At 46.3% G+C, this 15,704-nt stretch overlaps 1 protein-coding gene across 3 annotated transcripts in view; it reads right to left on the bottom strand.

Annotated features, from left to right (window-relative positions):
• LOC117513559 (sodium bicarbonate cotransporter 3-like) overlaps positions 1-15,480 on the bottom strand; it is a 118,743-nt gene extending 103,263 nt beyond the window's left edge. For all 3 annotated transcript variants that reach the window (XR_004561635.1, XM_034173718.1, XM_034173717.1), the window contains exon 1: positions 15,266-15,480. Coding sequence is in view for 2 of the 3 variants with exons in the window: in XM_034173718.1 (XP_034029609.1) it covers positions 15,266-15,322 (57 nt within the window). In the remaining variant the exon portion in view is untranslated. The remainder of the gene's footprint in view (positions 1-15,265) is intronic.
• Positions 15,481-15,704: the final 224 nt, after the last annotated feature.

Genomic DNA, 15,704 nt, shown 5'->3' with positions numbered 1-15,704 from the left:
TCCTGTGCACCTGTTTGAAGAAAACGTCAAGAACAGGGCACAGGACAGAGTACATGACACACACTTGCAGCATGCCTTACACATACTGATGATAGCACAGATTTATGCACTACAGCTGAAGGGAAATAACAAAAAGAGTTCCAGATTCCCTCAGTCCCTTGCTGAACTGAACTGAGACTGTGAACTGTCACCTTCAGCCCCTAAGCCCAGACAAACTGCACCTTCTGAACTGTCACCAAAAAAAGAAGACATCTTTAAGATCAGAACTGTAGTTTCTTTCTGTGCCTTGAAAGATGAAGAAAAAAAAAAAAAACACAGGGACAGATAAACAGGTTGTTCAAAACATTGTTTTAGCTATGGAGAGCTTTGCTGCCAGAGCAGGATGCAAACTTCGCACCCTGATGATGATTTTGACAATTATTGCTGTGATTGTGGCATTTACTGTGTGGTGGTATAAAAAAATATATGAACCATGTTACAATTCAGACCAGAAGAAAGTGATACCTTTATTCAAATGTGGTGACAAGCATCTTTTTACTAATCGTAGGCCTGTGTCTTTCTAGTGTCATAATTTTCAAAGATACTGGAAAAACTTCACAATAACAGATTGGATAAATTTATTGAACAACACAACTTGCTTAATGATAGTCAATATGGGTTTAGCTGCAATAGAAGAGATTAAAAAAACATGTGGACCAAAGAAAAATAGTGATAGGATTATTTGTTGAATTAATGAAAAAAAAAAAAACACAATCAATCACAACATATTATTTCAAAAGATGGAGCTTTATGGGATCAGAGAAGTGGCTTTGAATTGGATTAAAAGCTATTCACAAAACCGGAAACAGTTTGTTAAACTTGGGGACTGCTGTTCTTCATATCTGGACATCGTGTTGTGAAAGTGTAGGAACACGGACCCACAACAGGGGGCGCAATGAACGGACAATGGAGGAAGGTGAATAACAAGGTTTACTATTGTGAAACGAGCACAATGAATACAGCAATCACAATTTGGGGTCGAATCCGCTGGTGTCGTGTGGGCAGGCTCGAAGGTAGGAGACGTCCGTCTCAGTCGAACCGGAACCACCCAGATCTCCTCTGCCACCGAACCCTGGAAATACTGGAACCGCCAAGTCCCGAATTCCCAGGTGGCCACTGCCTCCGCTCGTCGGATCCGGTACTGCTGGCGGGAGAGAGCAACAACACACAGGTGTGGATGCGACAGCACCCAGTAACGGAGAGGGGAGAAGCCGCCTCCACCTCTTGTCAATGTATAGCAGGAAGGTGAGTACTATCCAAGCAATGTAGCTACCAGTAGTCAACAGTCCTGAAAAGGTTTAACAAGTTTTAGCTGGTTGTTCAGAATATGAATGCAGAGAATGTTACCTCAGTCTTAGGCGATATCTCGGCACTGAGGTGGAGACGCCGTCCTCCTGATATACCTCTGTGCTGAGTGGAACAGCTGTGTCCAGTGATGGGTGACAGCTGTCACCCCGGCTGCTCCCATAAGGCGGCAGCGCCCTCTGGTGCCTGGAGCCCGCACTCCAGGCAGGGCGCCCTCTGGTGGTGGTGGGCCAGCAGTACCTCCTCTTCAGCGGCCCACACAACAGGACCCCCCCCTCAACGGGCGCCTCCTGGCGCACGGCCGGGCTTGTCCGGATGGCGACGGTAGAAGTCGGCCAGGAGGGCCGGGTCCAGGATGAAGCCCTTCTTCACCCAGGAGCGTTCCTCGGGACCGTACCCCTCCCAGTCCACCAGATATTGAAAACCCCGGCCCATCCGACGGACATCAAGGAGCCGGCGTACAGTCCAAGCCGGTTCCCCGTCGATGATCCGGGCAGGAGGCGGCGCCGGACCCGGGGTGCAGAGGGGTGAGGTGTGAAGGGGCTTGATCCGGGAAACATGAAAAACTGGATGGATCCGCAGTGAGGCCGGAAGCTGGGGCCTCACTGCGGTGGGGTTGATGACCTTGAGGATTTTATAAGGTCCGATGTACCGTTCTTGGAGTTTCGGCGAGTCTGCCTGCAGAGGAATGTCCTTGGTGGACAACCAGACCTCCTGCCCAGGACGATACTTGGGAGCCGGGGCCCGCCGCCGGTCTGCATGTTTCTTCGCCCTCGTCCGGGCCTTCAACAAAGCAGAGCGGGCGGCACGCCACACCCGACGGCACTTCCGTAGGTGGGCCTGGACCGAGGGCACACCGACCTCTCCCTCAACCACTGGAAACAAGGGGGGCTGATACCCCAAGCACACCTCAAACGGGGAGAGGCCGGTGGCAGATGACACTTGGCTGTTGTGGGCGTACTCGATCCAGGCCAGGTGGGTACTCCAGGCCGTCGGGTGCGCGGCTGTCACACAGCGTAGCATCTGCTCCAGTTCCTGATTCGCCCGCTCTGCCTGCCCGTTGGTCTGGGGGTGGTACCCAGACGAGAGGCTGACCGTGGCCCCCAGTTCCCGGCAGAAGCTCCTCCAGATGTGCGAGGTGAACTGGGGACCGCGATCGGAGACGATGTCTGATGGTATACCATGCAGACGGACGACGTGGTGGACCAGGAGGTCCGCTGTCTCCTGGGCCGTTGGGAGCTTCGGGAGGGCCACGAAGTGGGCCGCCTTGGAGAAACGGTCCACTATCGTGAAGACGACGGTGTGTCCCTAGGACGGCGGGAGACCCGTGACAAAGTCCAGGCCGATGTGGGACCAGGGGCGATGAGGCACGGGCAGTGGCTGTAGCTGCCCTGAGGTCTTTCTATGGTCGGCCTTGCCCCTGGCGCAGGTGGTACAGGCCTGGACGTAGTCCCGGACGTCGGCCTCCAGGGATGCCCACCAGAAGCGTTGCCGGACGACTGTCACGGTCCTTCGCACCCCAGGGTGACAGGAGAGTTTAGAACCGTGACAGAAGTCCAGGACTGCAGCCCTAGCCTCTGGTGGGACGTATAGTCTGTCCTTTGGTCCGTTTCCGGGGTCCGGGTCACGGGTCAGGGCCTCCCGGACGGTCTTCTCTACGTCCCAGGTGAGGGCGGCCACGATAGCGGACTCCGGGATGATGGGATCCGGGGGATCCGACGGTTCTGTTTTGACTTCGTCTTCATGCACCCAGGACAATGCATCCGATCTTTGATTCTTGGTCCCGGGACGGTAGGTGATCCGGAAGTCAAAACGGCCAAAGAACAGTGACCAGCGGGCTTGCCTGGGGTTCAGCCGCTTGGCGGTCCTGATGTACTCCAGGTTCCGATGGTCAGTGAAAACCGTGAATGGCACGGCTGTTGAACGACCAATGGAAGACCAAGGCGCGTCGGCGGCTTCGGGAGGGGTAATCGGTGAGTTGCAGCGGATCCTCATCGCTTTCACCTCTCGGATCGATTTAATGGCCGAGCAGCACGTTCTCCTAAACCGCAGGGTGGAGGCTCTCGCCGCACAAGTGGAGGCGCGCCCTCCGGGCGCCGCTGCGGCTCTCCCTCCTGAGGACCCTGCGCGTGAAAGTGACGTTCCACTGGTCGTTCAACAGCCGGTTGACGCCCCTCGGGGTCCATGACGCTGGCCGAGATATCCTGTTGTGAAAGTGTAGGAACACGGACCCACAACAGGGGGCGCAATGAACGGACAATGGAGGAAGGTGAATAACAAGGTTTACTATTGTGAAACGAGCACAATGAATACAGCAATCACAATTTGGGGTCGAATCCGCTGGTGTCGTGTGGGCAGGCTCGAAGGTAGGAGACGTCCGTCTCAGTCGAACCGGAACCACCCAGATCTCCTCTGCCACCGAACCCTGGAAATACTGGAACCGCCAAGTCCCGAATTCCCAGGTGGCCACTGCCTCCGCTCGTCGGATCCGGTACTGCTGGCGGGAGAGAGCAACAACACACAGGTGTGGATGCGACAGCACCCAGTAACGGAGAGGGGAGAAGCCGCCTCCACCTCTTGTCAATGTATAGCAGGAAGGTGAGTACTATCCAAGCAATGTAGCTACCAGTAGTCAACAGTCCTGAAAAGGTTTAACAAGTTTTAGCTGGTTGTTCAGAATATGAATGCAGAGAATGTTACCTCAGTCTTAGGCGATATCTCGGCACTGAGGTGGAGACGCCGTCCTCCTGATATACCTCTGTGCTGAGTGGAACAGCTGTGTCCAGTGATGGGTGACAGCTGTCACCCCGGCTGCTCCCATAAGGCGGCAGCGCCCTCTGGTGCCTGGAGCCCGCACTCCAGGCAGGGCGCCCTCTGGTGGTGGTGGGCCAGCAGTACCTCCTCTTCAGCGGCCCACACAACACATCGTTTGTGGAGTTCCTCAGGGTTCTGTGTTGGCACCAAAGTTATTCATATTGTATATCAATGATTTATGTAAAGTCTCGGATCTGTTTGGAGCAGTCCACTTTGCAGATGTTACAAACTTATTTTGTTCAGGGGATAATTTCCAACAATTACTAGATGATCTGGGATCAGAAATGATAAAGTTGAAGAGATGTTTCGATATGAACAATCTATCACTAAATTGGTCTAAAAACTAAAATAATGTTATTTGGAAACCATAAAAAAGATGCATGAATACAGTTAAAGATACAGGGGGTAAATATGGAACCTGTCAAAGAGAACAAGTCGTCAGGTGCGGTCATCGATGACAGGATCAAGTGGAAAGCACATATTCAACATAGTCAAAAGAAAGTATCAAAAAGTACGGCAATATTAAACAGGGCAAAGCACATTCTTGATGGTAAATCACTACATACTCTGTATTGCACATTGATTGCACCTTACTTGACTTATGGTGCAAGTATGGGGCAATACCTACAAAACTACAGTACAACCATTATTCAACCTTCAAAAAAGAGCATTAAGAATAATTCATAATGCAGGTTATCAGGATCATATCAATCCACTGTTTATTACATCACAGATTTTAAAAACTTCGTGACATGATTTCATGATGACATGATTTTAAGACTGTTTGATTGATCTTCTTCTTCTTTGTCTTTCGGCTGTTCCCGTTAGGGGTCGCCACAGCAGATCAATCGTTTCCATCTCACCCTGTCCTCTGTATCTTCCTCTGTCACACCAACCACCTGCATGTCCTCTCTCAGCACATCCATGAACCTCCTCTTTGGTCTCCCTCTTCTCCTCCTGCCTGGTGGCTCCATCCTCAGCATCCTTCTCCCTATATACCCTGGGTACCTCCTCTGCACATGTCCAAACCATCTCAATCTCGCCTCTCTGACTTTGTCTCCAAACCGTCCCACCTGAGCTGTCCCTCTGATATGTTCATTCCTAATCTTGTTCATTCTTGTCACTCCCAAAGAGAATCTCAACATCTTCAGCTCTGCCACCTCCAGCTCTGCCTCCTGTGTTTTTGTTAGTGCCACTGTCTCTAAACCATACAACATAGCTGGTCTCACTACTGTTTTGTAAATTTTCCCCTTCACCCTTGCTGATATTCTTCGGTCACAAATCACTCCTGCCACCTTTCTCCACCCACTCCACCCTGCCTGCACTCTCTTCTTCACCTCTCTACCACACTATGCATTACTTTGAACAGTTGACCCCAAATATTTAAACTCATCTACTTTCACCACTTCTACTCCTTGTAACTGCACTATTCCACTGGGCTCCCTCTCATTCACACACATGTACTCAGTCTTGCTTCTACTGATTTTCATTCCCCTTCTCTCCAAAGCATATCTCCACTTCTCCAGACTAGACTCAACTTGCTCTCTACTCTCACTACAGATCACAATGTCATCTGCAAACATCATAGTCCATGGGGACTCCTGTCTGACCTCATCCGTCAACCTGTCCATCACCACTGCAAACAAGAAAGGACTCAGAGCTGATCCTTGGTGTAATCCCACCTCCACCTTGAATGAGTCTGTCATTCTGACTGCGCATCTCACCGCTGTCACACTATTCTTGTACATGTCCTGCACTACCCTAACATACTTCTCTGCCACTCCAGACTTCCTCATACAATACCACAACTCTTCTCTTGGCACCCTATCATAAGCTTTTTCTAAGTCCACAAACACATAATGTAACTCTTTCTGTCCTTCTCTGTACTTTTCCAACAGTATTCTCAGAGCAAACATTGCATCTGTAGTGCTCTTTCTCGGCATGAAACCATATTGCTGCTCACAGATCTTCACCTGTTTTCATAGCCTAGCTTCTACTACTCTTTCCCATAACTTCATGCTGTGGCTGATCAGCTTTATGCCTCTGTAGTTACTGCAGCTCTGCACATCACCCTTGTTCCTGAAAATAGGAACCAGCACACTTCGTCTACACTCCTCAGGCATGCTCTCACTTTCCAAGATTTTATTAAACAATCTGGTTAGAAACTCTACTCCCATCTCTCGTAGACATTTCCATGCCTCCACTGGAATGTCATCTGGACCGACTGCCTTTCCACTCTTCATCCTCTTCATAGCAGCCCTCACTTCTTCCTTGCTAATCTCTTGTACTTCCAGATTTACTCTCACCACATCATCCAGCCTTTTCTCTCGCTCATTTTCTTTATTCATCAACTCTTCAAAATATTCCCTCCACCTTCTCAGCACACACTCCTCACTTGTCAGCACATTACCATGTGCATCTTTTACCACCCTAACCTGCTGCACATCCTTTCCAGCTCTGTCCCTTTGTCTGGCCAATCGGTACAAGTCCTTTTCTCCTTCCTTACTATTCAACTTCTTGTACAGCTCGCAATATGCCTTTTCCTTTGCTTTTGCCACTTCTCTTTTCGCCTTACGCCGCATCTCCTTGTACTCTTGTCTACTTTCTTCATCTCTCCGACTATCCCAAAACTTTTTCACCAACCTCTTTCTCCTTATGCTTTCCTGGACCTCTTCATTCCACCACCAAGTCTCCTTGTCTTCCTTCCACTGTCCAGATGTCATACCCAGTACTGTCCTAGCTGTCTCCCTCACCACATCTGCAGTACTTTTCCAGTTGTCCAAAACTGCTTCCCCTCCAACCAGTGTTTCTCTCACCTGCTCGCTAAATTTCACACAACAGTCTTCCTCCTTCAGCTTCCACCATCTGATCCTTTGTTGAGTTCTCACTCTCTTCTTCTTCTTTACCTCTAAAGTCATCCTACAAACAACCATCCTGTGCTGTCTAGTGACACTCTCTCCTGCTACCACCTTACAGTCTGTGATTTCTTTTAGCTTGCATCTCCAATAAAGAATGTAGTCCACCTGTGTGCACCTTCCTCCACTCTTATGTTACCCTGTGCTCCTCCCTTTTCTTAAAGTAGGTATTCACCACAGCCATTTCCATCCTTTTTGCAAAATCAACTACCATCTGTCCTTCCCCATTCCTATCCTTGATACCATATCTACCCATTACTTCCTCATCACCTCTGTTCCCTTCACCAACATGCCCATTGAAGTCTGCTGCTATCACCACTCTTTCATGCTTGGGCACACTCTCCACCACCTCATCTAACATACTCCAGAAATCTTCTTTCTCCTTCATCTCACAACCTACCTGTGGGGCATATGCACTGATGATATTCATCATCACCCCTTCAATTTCCAACTTCACACTCATCACCCTGTCAGACACTCGCTTAACCTCCAACACACTTTTAACATACTCTTCCTTTAAAATGACCCCAACACCATTTCTCTTCCTGTCCTCACCATGGTACAACAACTTGTACCCACCGCCGATGCTCCTGCTCTTACTTCCCTTCCACTTGGTCTCTTGCACACACAATATGTCTACCTTTCTCCTCTCCATCATATCAGCCAGCTCTCTCCCTTTACCAGTCATACTACCAACATTCAAAGTCCCCACTCTCATTTTCACCCTTCTAGTTTTCTTCTTCTCCCGCTGTTCGTGGCAATGTTTTCTTTCCTCTTCTTCATCGTCTTCGCCCAGCAGTAGCCCAATTTCCACCGGCACCCTGTTGGGCAATAGCACCGGTGGCAGACGTTGTTAACCCGGGCCGCGACCGATCCGGTATGGGAATTCGATTCTGTGTCTGCATTGTTCGGTTGGCTTGTTTTACACCGGATGCCCTTCCTGACGCAACCCTCCTCATTTATCCGGGCTTGGGACCGGCACTCAGAATGTATTGGCTGCACACCCCATGTGACTGAGTTGTTTGATTGATGTATAAAGTAAAAAAAAAATAATTAAGCAAGTACCTCTCAGAATTCAAGGATATTTTATGCAACGAGACGGAATATATAATTTAAGGGGTTTGTATCGTTTTAAGAATTGCGGGCGCAAGGATGACCAGGAAATTCTTCTGTGTGTTGGGAGGGTGTCGTAACACGGACCCGCAACAGGGGGCGCAAATGAACGGACAATGGATAAGACAAAGAGTAACAATTTAATGTTGTGAAACGCACAACTGGATACAGACAAAAATATATAATGCCAATTAAACACAAGGTGACGTGCGGGCAGGCTCGAAGATAGGAGACCTCTGGCGATCGAAGCGCCGGGACCCACACAGCTTTCACCACCAACGGCCTGAAGAACACCGGAGCCGCCAAGTCCTGAGTCCCCAGGTGGTCACCGTCTTCTGTTGCAGACCCTGGTACTGCTGGCAGAAGATGAAAACAGTTAATGGTGAGTGTGTATCCACACACCCAGTAATCCTTCACCCACAGGTCTTCAGGGAGGGAAAACCTCCACCTCCGATACAGAATCACCCGTGCAGCTCCTGACAGTTGCTCCTTGGATGGAGTGAGAGGCGAAGACGTCGCAGACTCTCACTGCACGCCAATCCAATTATTACAGACTTCAGGAATACGGCTGCACACAGAACAATAATTAGTCTCAGAAAGTATGAATTGCAGAGAATTACCTTAACGGTAGCTGATTTCTCGGCGAGGAGGTGGAGTAATAATCCGGCTTTTGTAGGGAAGGTGGTGATTGGTGACAGCTGGTGTAAATGAGTGACAGCTGTCACTCTCTGTTGTCTCTCATGCTTGAAGCACGCACTCCAAGCAGGGCGCCGACTGGTGGTGGTGGGCCAGCAGTACCTCCTCTTCAGCGGCCCACACAACACTGTGTCTCTATTTGTGGCCAAAAAATTGGAATAAGCTACCTGAGAAACTTCAACATGTCCAAATATCAATTAGTTTAAATACTTATACAAAGAAATGGTGTTCGACAAATGTGTATCTGATGGAAAACATTGAATTGTGTTGTATGATGAATGTGCTTCCTTTAAATTCTTACTATTGAATGTACTGGGGTAACTAGCTTACTAAGTATTGTGATTTGTCCTCTTGTTTGATCAATGGCTCAACGGATGATTTCCACCACAGTTAATGGCTTATTACTGGCCCGTTACTATATTGCGTTATTGCTATTGGATGCTGAATCATGTCACCCCATCCAAACGGGGCAAAATGATGGTTAAGTACACTGTAAGTTTATTGACGTTTCTTCAGTGATGATGTTGAGAATGTAGACATTAAATTCGATAAACAGGGGGGAATAATGATAGAGTTTTCTATATATTGTCAATATTATTATCAAATATTAATGCCTTTGTCTTTACTTTGATGAACTGAGTTTTCTATACATTGTCAATATTATTATCAAATATTAATGTCTTTGTCTTTACTTTGATGATTGTTAATGCCTTTACTTTGATGAACTGCCTTTGATCTTGTTTTCGATTCTGTTCTCTATTATCCATATATACATATATGCATGTGTGAGAGTTCATGCACCATTATTCTTCTAAATAATCACTCATTGTCAAAGCAGAAATATACACTGAACTGTTGAAGTAATCATTACAACTGCTCCCATGAGAAAAGTAACATTTGTCCTTTTGCTTAATGAATGTGCAGACTGTTTTGCTAGAGCTATGTTTTTGCTGAACACAGATTAATATTTGTGCATGCTCCATCGGGTGCTCGAGGGTTCATGGGAGTTCGCCCAACCAGTCCACATGTGTTTTGTGGATCTGGAGAAGGCGTTTGACCGTGTCCCTTGGGGCACCCTGTGGGGAGTGCTCCGGGAGTATGGGGTCCTTTGCTAAGGGCTATCGGGTCCCTGTACGACCGCAGCAGGAGCTTGGTTCGCATTGCCGGTAGTAAGTCAAACCTGTTTCCATTGCACGTTGGCCTCCACCAGGGCTGCCCTTTGTCACCGGTTCTGTTCATTATTTTTATGGACAGAATTTCTAGGCGCAGCCAGGGTGCAGAGGGGGTCTGGTTTGGGAACCACAGAATCTCGTCTCTGCTGTTTGCGGACGATGTGGTTCTGTTGGCTTCGTCAAATCAGAACCTTCAGTGTGCACTGGGGCGGTTTGCAGCTCAGTGTGAAGCGTCCGGGATGAAAATCAGCACCTCCAAATCCGAGGCCATGGTTCTTGACCGGAAAAAGGTGCTTTGCCCTCTTCAGGTCGGTGGAGTGTCCTTGCCTCAAGTAGAGGAGTTTAAGTATCTCGGGGTCTTGTTCACGAGTGAGGGACGGATGGAGCGTGAGATCGATAGACGGATCAGTGCAGCATCTGCAGTGATGCGGTCGCTGTATCGGACCATCGTGGTGAAGAGAGAGCTGAGAAGAGGGGCAAAGCTCTCGATTTACCGATCGATCTACGTCCCGATCCTCACCTATGGTCATGAGATTTGGCTCATGACCGAAAGAACGAGATCGCGAGTACAAGCGGCCGAGATGAGTTTCCTCCGCAGGGTGGCTGGGTGCTCCCTTAGAGATAGGGTGAGGAGCTCGGTCACTCGGGAGGAGCTCGGAGTCGAGCCGCTGCTCCTCCACGTCGAAAGGAGTCAGTTGAGGTGGCTCGGGCATCTTTTCCGGATGCCCCCTGGACGCCTCGCTGGAGAGGTGTTCCAGGCACGTAGACAATATATTTGTCAATCGCAATTATTTCTCTGACAATTAATCATCTCCAGAAATTCCTAATCGTGACAGCCCTAGCCTTGAGCAGAGAATAACACAGCCTGTACACTAGTTCAAGGCTGGCGCTGTAATATCTCAATTTGAAGAACAATTACTATCTGTCTGAGAAGACCACAAGGCTCTTTCCAGGTGCAAAGTGATACAAATATGAATTGACTGAAGAAATGCAGCTGTGCCTTGTATATTGTTTTGTAATATGTCTGTGTGCAAATAAATTCAGGAGCTGAGTGGGCGGGCCCTTCAGAGCTGACTGACGGACAGTGTCGAGGGGTCATGCTGGCTCTCCCTGATCAGGAAATGAAATTCAGTCTCCAGCGTGATCATTCTTTGTGTTAGTTAATTTAGTTGCTTTTTTAAAGATCACAACTCTGACAATGAACAAATGCTTTATTTCTAAATTAAATATGCCACTCCTTGGGTTGTGGCAGTGGGCCTGAGCATGGTGGACATCCTTTATTTTCATTTCTGATAAATCACTATGTTACTTAAAGAACAGTATGTACTAGCTCTAGCACCACCAATCCAGCATCAGCTGAAACCACCAAGAAGGTTTGTCAGCTGAAGCACAGTCACATGGAAGAGTACAGCGAGCTGCATCAGGCCAGTCAAGGTCAGTTGCAAGCATACAAATGTACATACAGATTAGTCCCAAAAATTGAGATTGGCATCGGACCCAAAGCAACTGAAAACAAATGTTTTTACCAATGAAATAATGTTCAAATCAGTTTAAAATATGGTGTGTATTCACAGCCCATACATAAATGCTTGCTACTCAGCTAGATTGCTGTTAGCCAAATATACTAGCTAGCTAGCTTGCTTAATAATGAGGATTAATAAACATAGTGCTCATATAAATGTGTTTAATTAAAAATTTTCCCATGCTCATTGTTGAGTAATAAGAAAAAAAAATCTCATACATTTCTTGCAGCAATCAAATCTGCACCAACAAGTTGCTGCAGAGAGCAGTGGATGACAAAAAGTTGCTGCAGGTCAGACTATTTTTAGAGCGCCCTCTAATGAGTAATTCTTGTAAATAGCAATTAATGAAACACTGAGAAATAGGGTACTGTGCTGTACTCTGATTAGTTACAGTTCAAAAACATGTATAATATCAATACCAATATTAAATTGAAAAAAACAAAATAAATGAAATTGGTAAGACTAGCTTTCATCAGAGGTGATCCCCCCCCTTATGGCATAGCTGTAAAGTTCTCAAGTGTGTACAATGGATTGATTTTCAAAGTGCTTGCAATGAGTTTCTGTGCAAGTACAACATCAAGGCAAATACAAGTATTGGATTGGGACTCTGTATCAGCAGATATTCATGTACAGTAGTGTTCAGAATAATAGTAGTGCTATGTGACTAAAAAGATTAATCCAGGTTTTGAGTATATTTCTTATTGTTGTCTTATTGAAATTAGTCACTGTATCCTTGATCTCTGGACATAAATAAAAATAAAACTGTGTTTCACTTTGAAGTTATTCAGACTGAATTCTATCATTCTATCTTGACTTGTCAGAGAGCCGCTCAACGTTTGGAGCTGTGTGAACAGAACGGAGGACGATTCTCGTTTCTTTCTCGCAACGAGACAGGAGTCCCAGTTAGTAACTTTAATCCACACAAAAGTGAATCACAACTCATATTCAGGGATGAAAGTGGTGAAAAACAAAAAAAAAGCTCTGAAATGCAATCTGGGACTATTCCAGACAATAAACTGGAGTGAGTGCAGCATCCATTTAGTGAAGGAAAAAAAAATACAACTTTCCTTATTCAGCTTCATTCCAGTAGTATTCTGCTCTTACTAGGGTGCAGCAGTTTTCTAGTTTGGCAGAAAGTTCTGGAGGAAATCACTGAAGAAATTAACGAACTGCTGAAAATATGGTTTGACCGAAACAAACTGTCACTAAACTTAAATAAGACATGGATGAAATGGAGGTGTGAGAGTCACTTGGTGTTCACAGGAAACACTTATTTCTGTATGTATTTATTATTTATTTATGTTCATTGTTAGTTGCTATTATATATTTTCTGTTGTGTTTCTTTTCAGGTTCTTTTTGTCTCTTTCTCTAAAATTGTATATAATAATCATTAGATTATTAATATATAAGAAAAAATAAATTTAAGGAATATTACAATTTGAAAACAAATGCACCCGAACGTGATGATGCCTGCAATTGCTAAATGCTAACTTTTAACATTGAAAATGCCATAGACATGCTAATGCGTTAGCATCGCTCCTGTTTTTAAAATACATCTATCAACTGTTTGAGAAGACCCTAACAGGTCGGTTTAACATAGAAAAGGTAAATAATACTCACAGACGTATGCTCTTTATGGTTTTAGCGGGGGAAAATTAAGCGAAAGAAAGAAATAAACGAAGCAATCGACCGAAGCATTGCTTCAATCTGCGAACCACTGCTTCGATTGGTTCAAGGTTCAAAGCAAAGCCGCACTGCAGAAAAGTTGATTAAGGACCCGCTACAGGGTCTGTAATCAATGTAGAGAAATGATCATTTTCCTGACAAACACCCGCCAAAACAACGGCCACTCTGAAGGACCGATAACAGAATCGTTCAGCACAAAGCTTATTGATGTGGTGGATCGAATAATTTCTTAACGATACCGGAAAGGAACCGGTTCTCGATACCCATCCCTACCTGTAAGTGCTGTGACAGTTAGAAGACGCCTGTGTGAACCTAATTTATTTGCAAGAATCCCCCGCAAAGTCCCTCTGTTAAATAAAAGACGTGCAGAAGAGGTTATAATTGGCCAAAGAACACATCAACTGGCCTAAAGAGAAATGGAGGAATATTTTGTGGACTGATGAGAGCAAAATTGTTCTTTTTGGGTCAAAGGGCTGCAGACAGTTTGTGAGACGACCCCCAAACTCTGAATTCAAGCCACAGTTCACAGTGAAGACAGTGAAGCATGGTGGTGCAAGCATCATGATATGGGCATGTTTCTCCTACTATGGTGTTGGGCCTATATATCGCATACCGGGTATCATGGATCAGTTGTCAAAATACTTGAAGAGGTCATGTTGCCTTATGCTGAAGAGGACATGCCCTTGAAATGGGTGTTTCAACAAGACAATGACCCCAAGCACACTAGTAAACCAGCAAAACCTTGGTTCCAAACCAACAAAATTAATGCCTCGCAGATGTAAAGAAATCATGAAAAAAAGTGGTTATACAACTAAATATTAGTTTAGTGATTCACAGGATTGCTAAAAAAGCAGTTTGAACATAATAATTTTGAGTTTGTAGTGTCAACAGCAGATGCTACTATTTTTGTGAACACCCCCTTTTCTACTTTTTTTACTAATAGCCCAGTTTCATAGCCTTAAGAGTGTGCATATCATGAATGCTTGGTCTTGTTGGTACCTTGTTTCCCATGTAACAATAAGAAATATACTCAAAACCTGGATTAATCTTTTTAGTCACATAGCACTAGTATTATTCTGAACACTACTGTATATGTTTGGATTATTTGGTTAAAATTGTTTATTTGCAAGCGGCAAGTAGATTTGCTCCCCAAACTGGCCGGCATGGCGGTACCGCTCTGGCTCAGCGTTGAGCACTGACAGCCTGCTAGGCGTCAGGCTAAACGCTGTGGTTGGTGCGTGCAGGTGGCGATGGCAGCATCGTGCTGTGTTGGGAGGCTTGTTGGGATAGAGGGAGACGTGAATTCAACAAAATACAGAGACATCCTGAAGGAAAACCTGTCCAAGAAGATCTGACATATAAATGTGCCAAATGCAAAGTTCCAGAGGAACACATCAGAAATAGATAGGTTAATGTCCTGGAGCGGCCAGGTCAAAGTCCAGGTCTTTAAGGACCACCCAGTCTGACAGAGTGTGGGTGAGTTTCCAAGGAAGACAAATGTGGGGAAAAAAAGTGCAGCATGTTGTTGTGCAAGCGGTTAGTGACCTACTTAAACAGACTGAAGACAAAGCAGAACACATACCTGACAGATTCAATCAATCAATCAATCAATCAATTTTTTTATATAGCGCCAAATCACAACAAACAGTTGCCCCAAGGCGCTTTATATTGTAAGGCAAGGCCATACAATAATTATGTAAAACCCCAACGGTCAAAACGACCCCCTGTGAGCAAGCACTTGGCTACAGTGGGAAGGAAAAACTTTCTTTTAACAGGAAGAAACCTCCAGCAGAACCAGGCTCAGGGAGGGGCAGTCTTCTGCTGGGACTGTTTGGGACTGGTTCACAAGCTTACTGAACTGTGATGCCTTTTGTGTTGGATTGTAAAGACCGAAACCTGTTGATCTTTGAACACAGACCCGTCTCAGATGGTTAGAAAGTGCACATGAGGTGACTCTGGAACAGGAAGTTGACAGACTTGAACAAAACCAGCAGATACATACCAGCGATGCTGCTCTGGCCACTCTGTGGCTCGCAATATCTCCCCAAAAGTCTTCCATAGCTGCTCGGCACAAAACTCACAACAGCAGGAAGCACTCAGACCGAGACGGAATGAACACGTCTGCAGCAGAGGCAGGAGACAAATCTGAACCCTGCAACAGTCACTCACAAGTCGTAAGAAGCACCAGATTCAAGCACTTCCAGCTGAACTGATGGCTCGCTGACACCAGCCTGCTATAAACACAGACACAAAGGAGGCGGAGCCTGTGCAGCGGCAACCAAACACTGCAGCGCTCATTTTAAATGGGTTTGTTCTGCCGACCCTGAATGCCTCTTCACAGGAACACTTCATTACAGGAACATCATTACTGTACGTTTGAAGTTCCATTTCAGAAAACATAGAGGTGCCACTCCACAGGTAAAGTCCTCTGTCCCAGAATG

The sequence above is a fragment of the Thalassophryne amazonica genome, chromosome 7, assembly GCF_902500255.1.
Source record: "Thalassophryne amazonica chromosome 7, fThaAma1.1, whole genome shotgun sequence".
In the NCBI taxonomy this organism is placed as follows: domain Eukaryota; kingdom Metazoa; phylum Chordata; class Actinopteri; order Batrachoidiformes; family Batrachoididae; genus Thalassophryne; species Thalassophryne amazonica.
The sequence above is the reverse complement of the archived record's forward strand: the minus strand, read 5'-3'. Positions and strand labels throughout refer to the sequence as shown.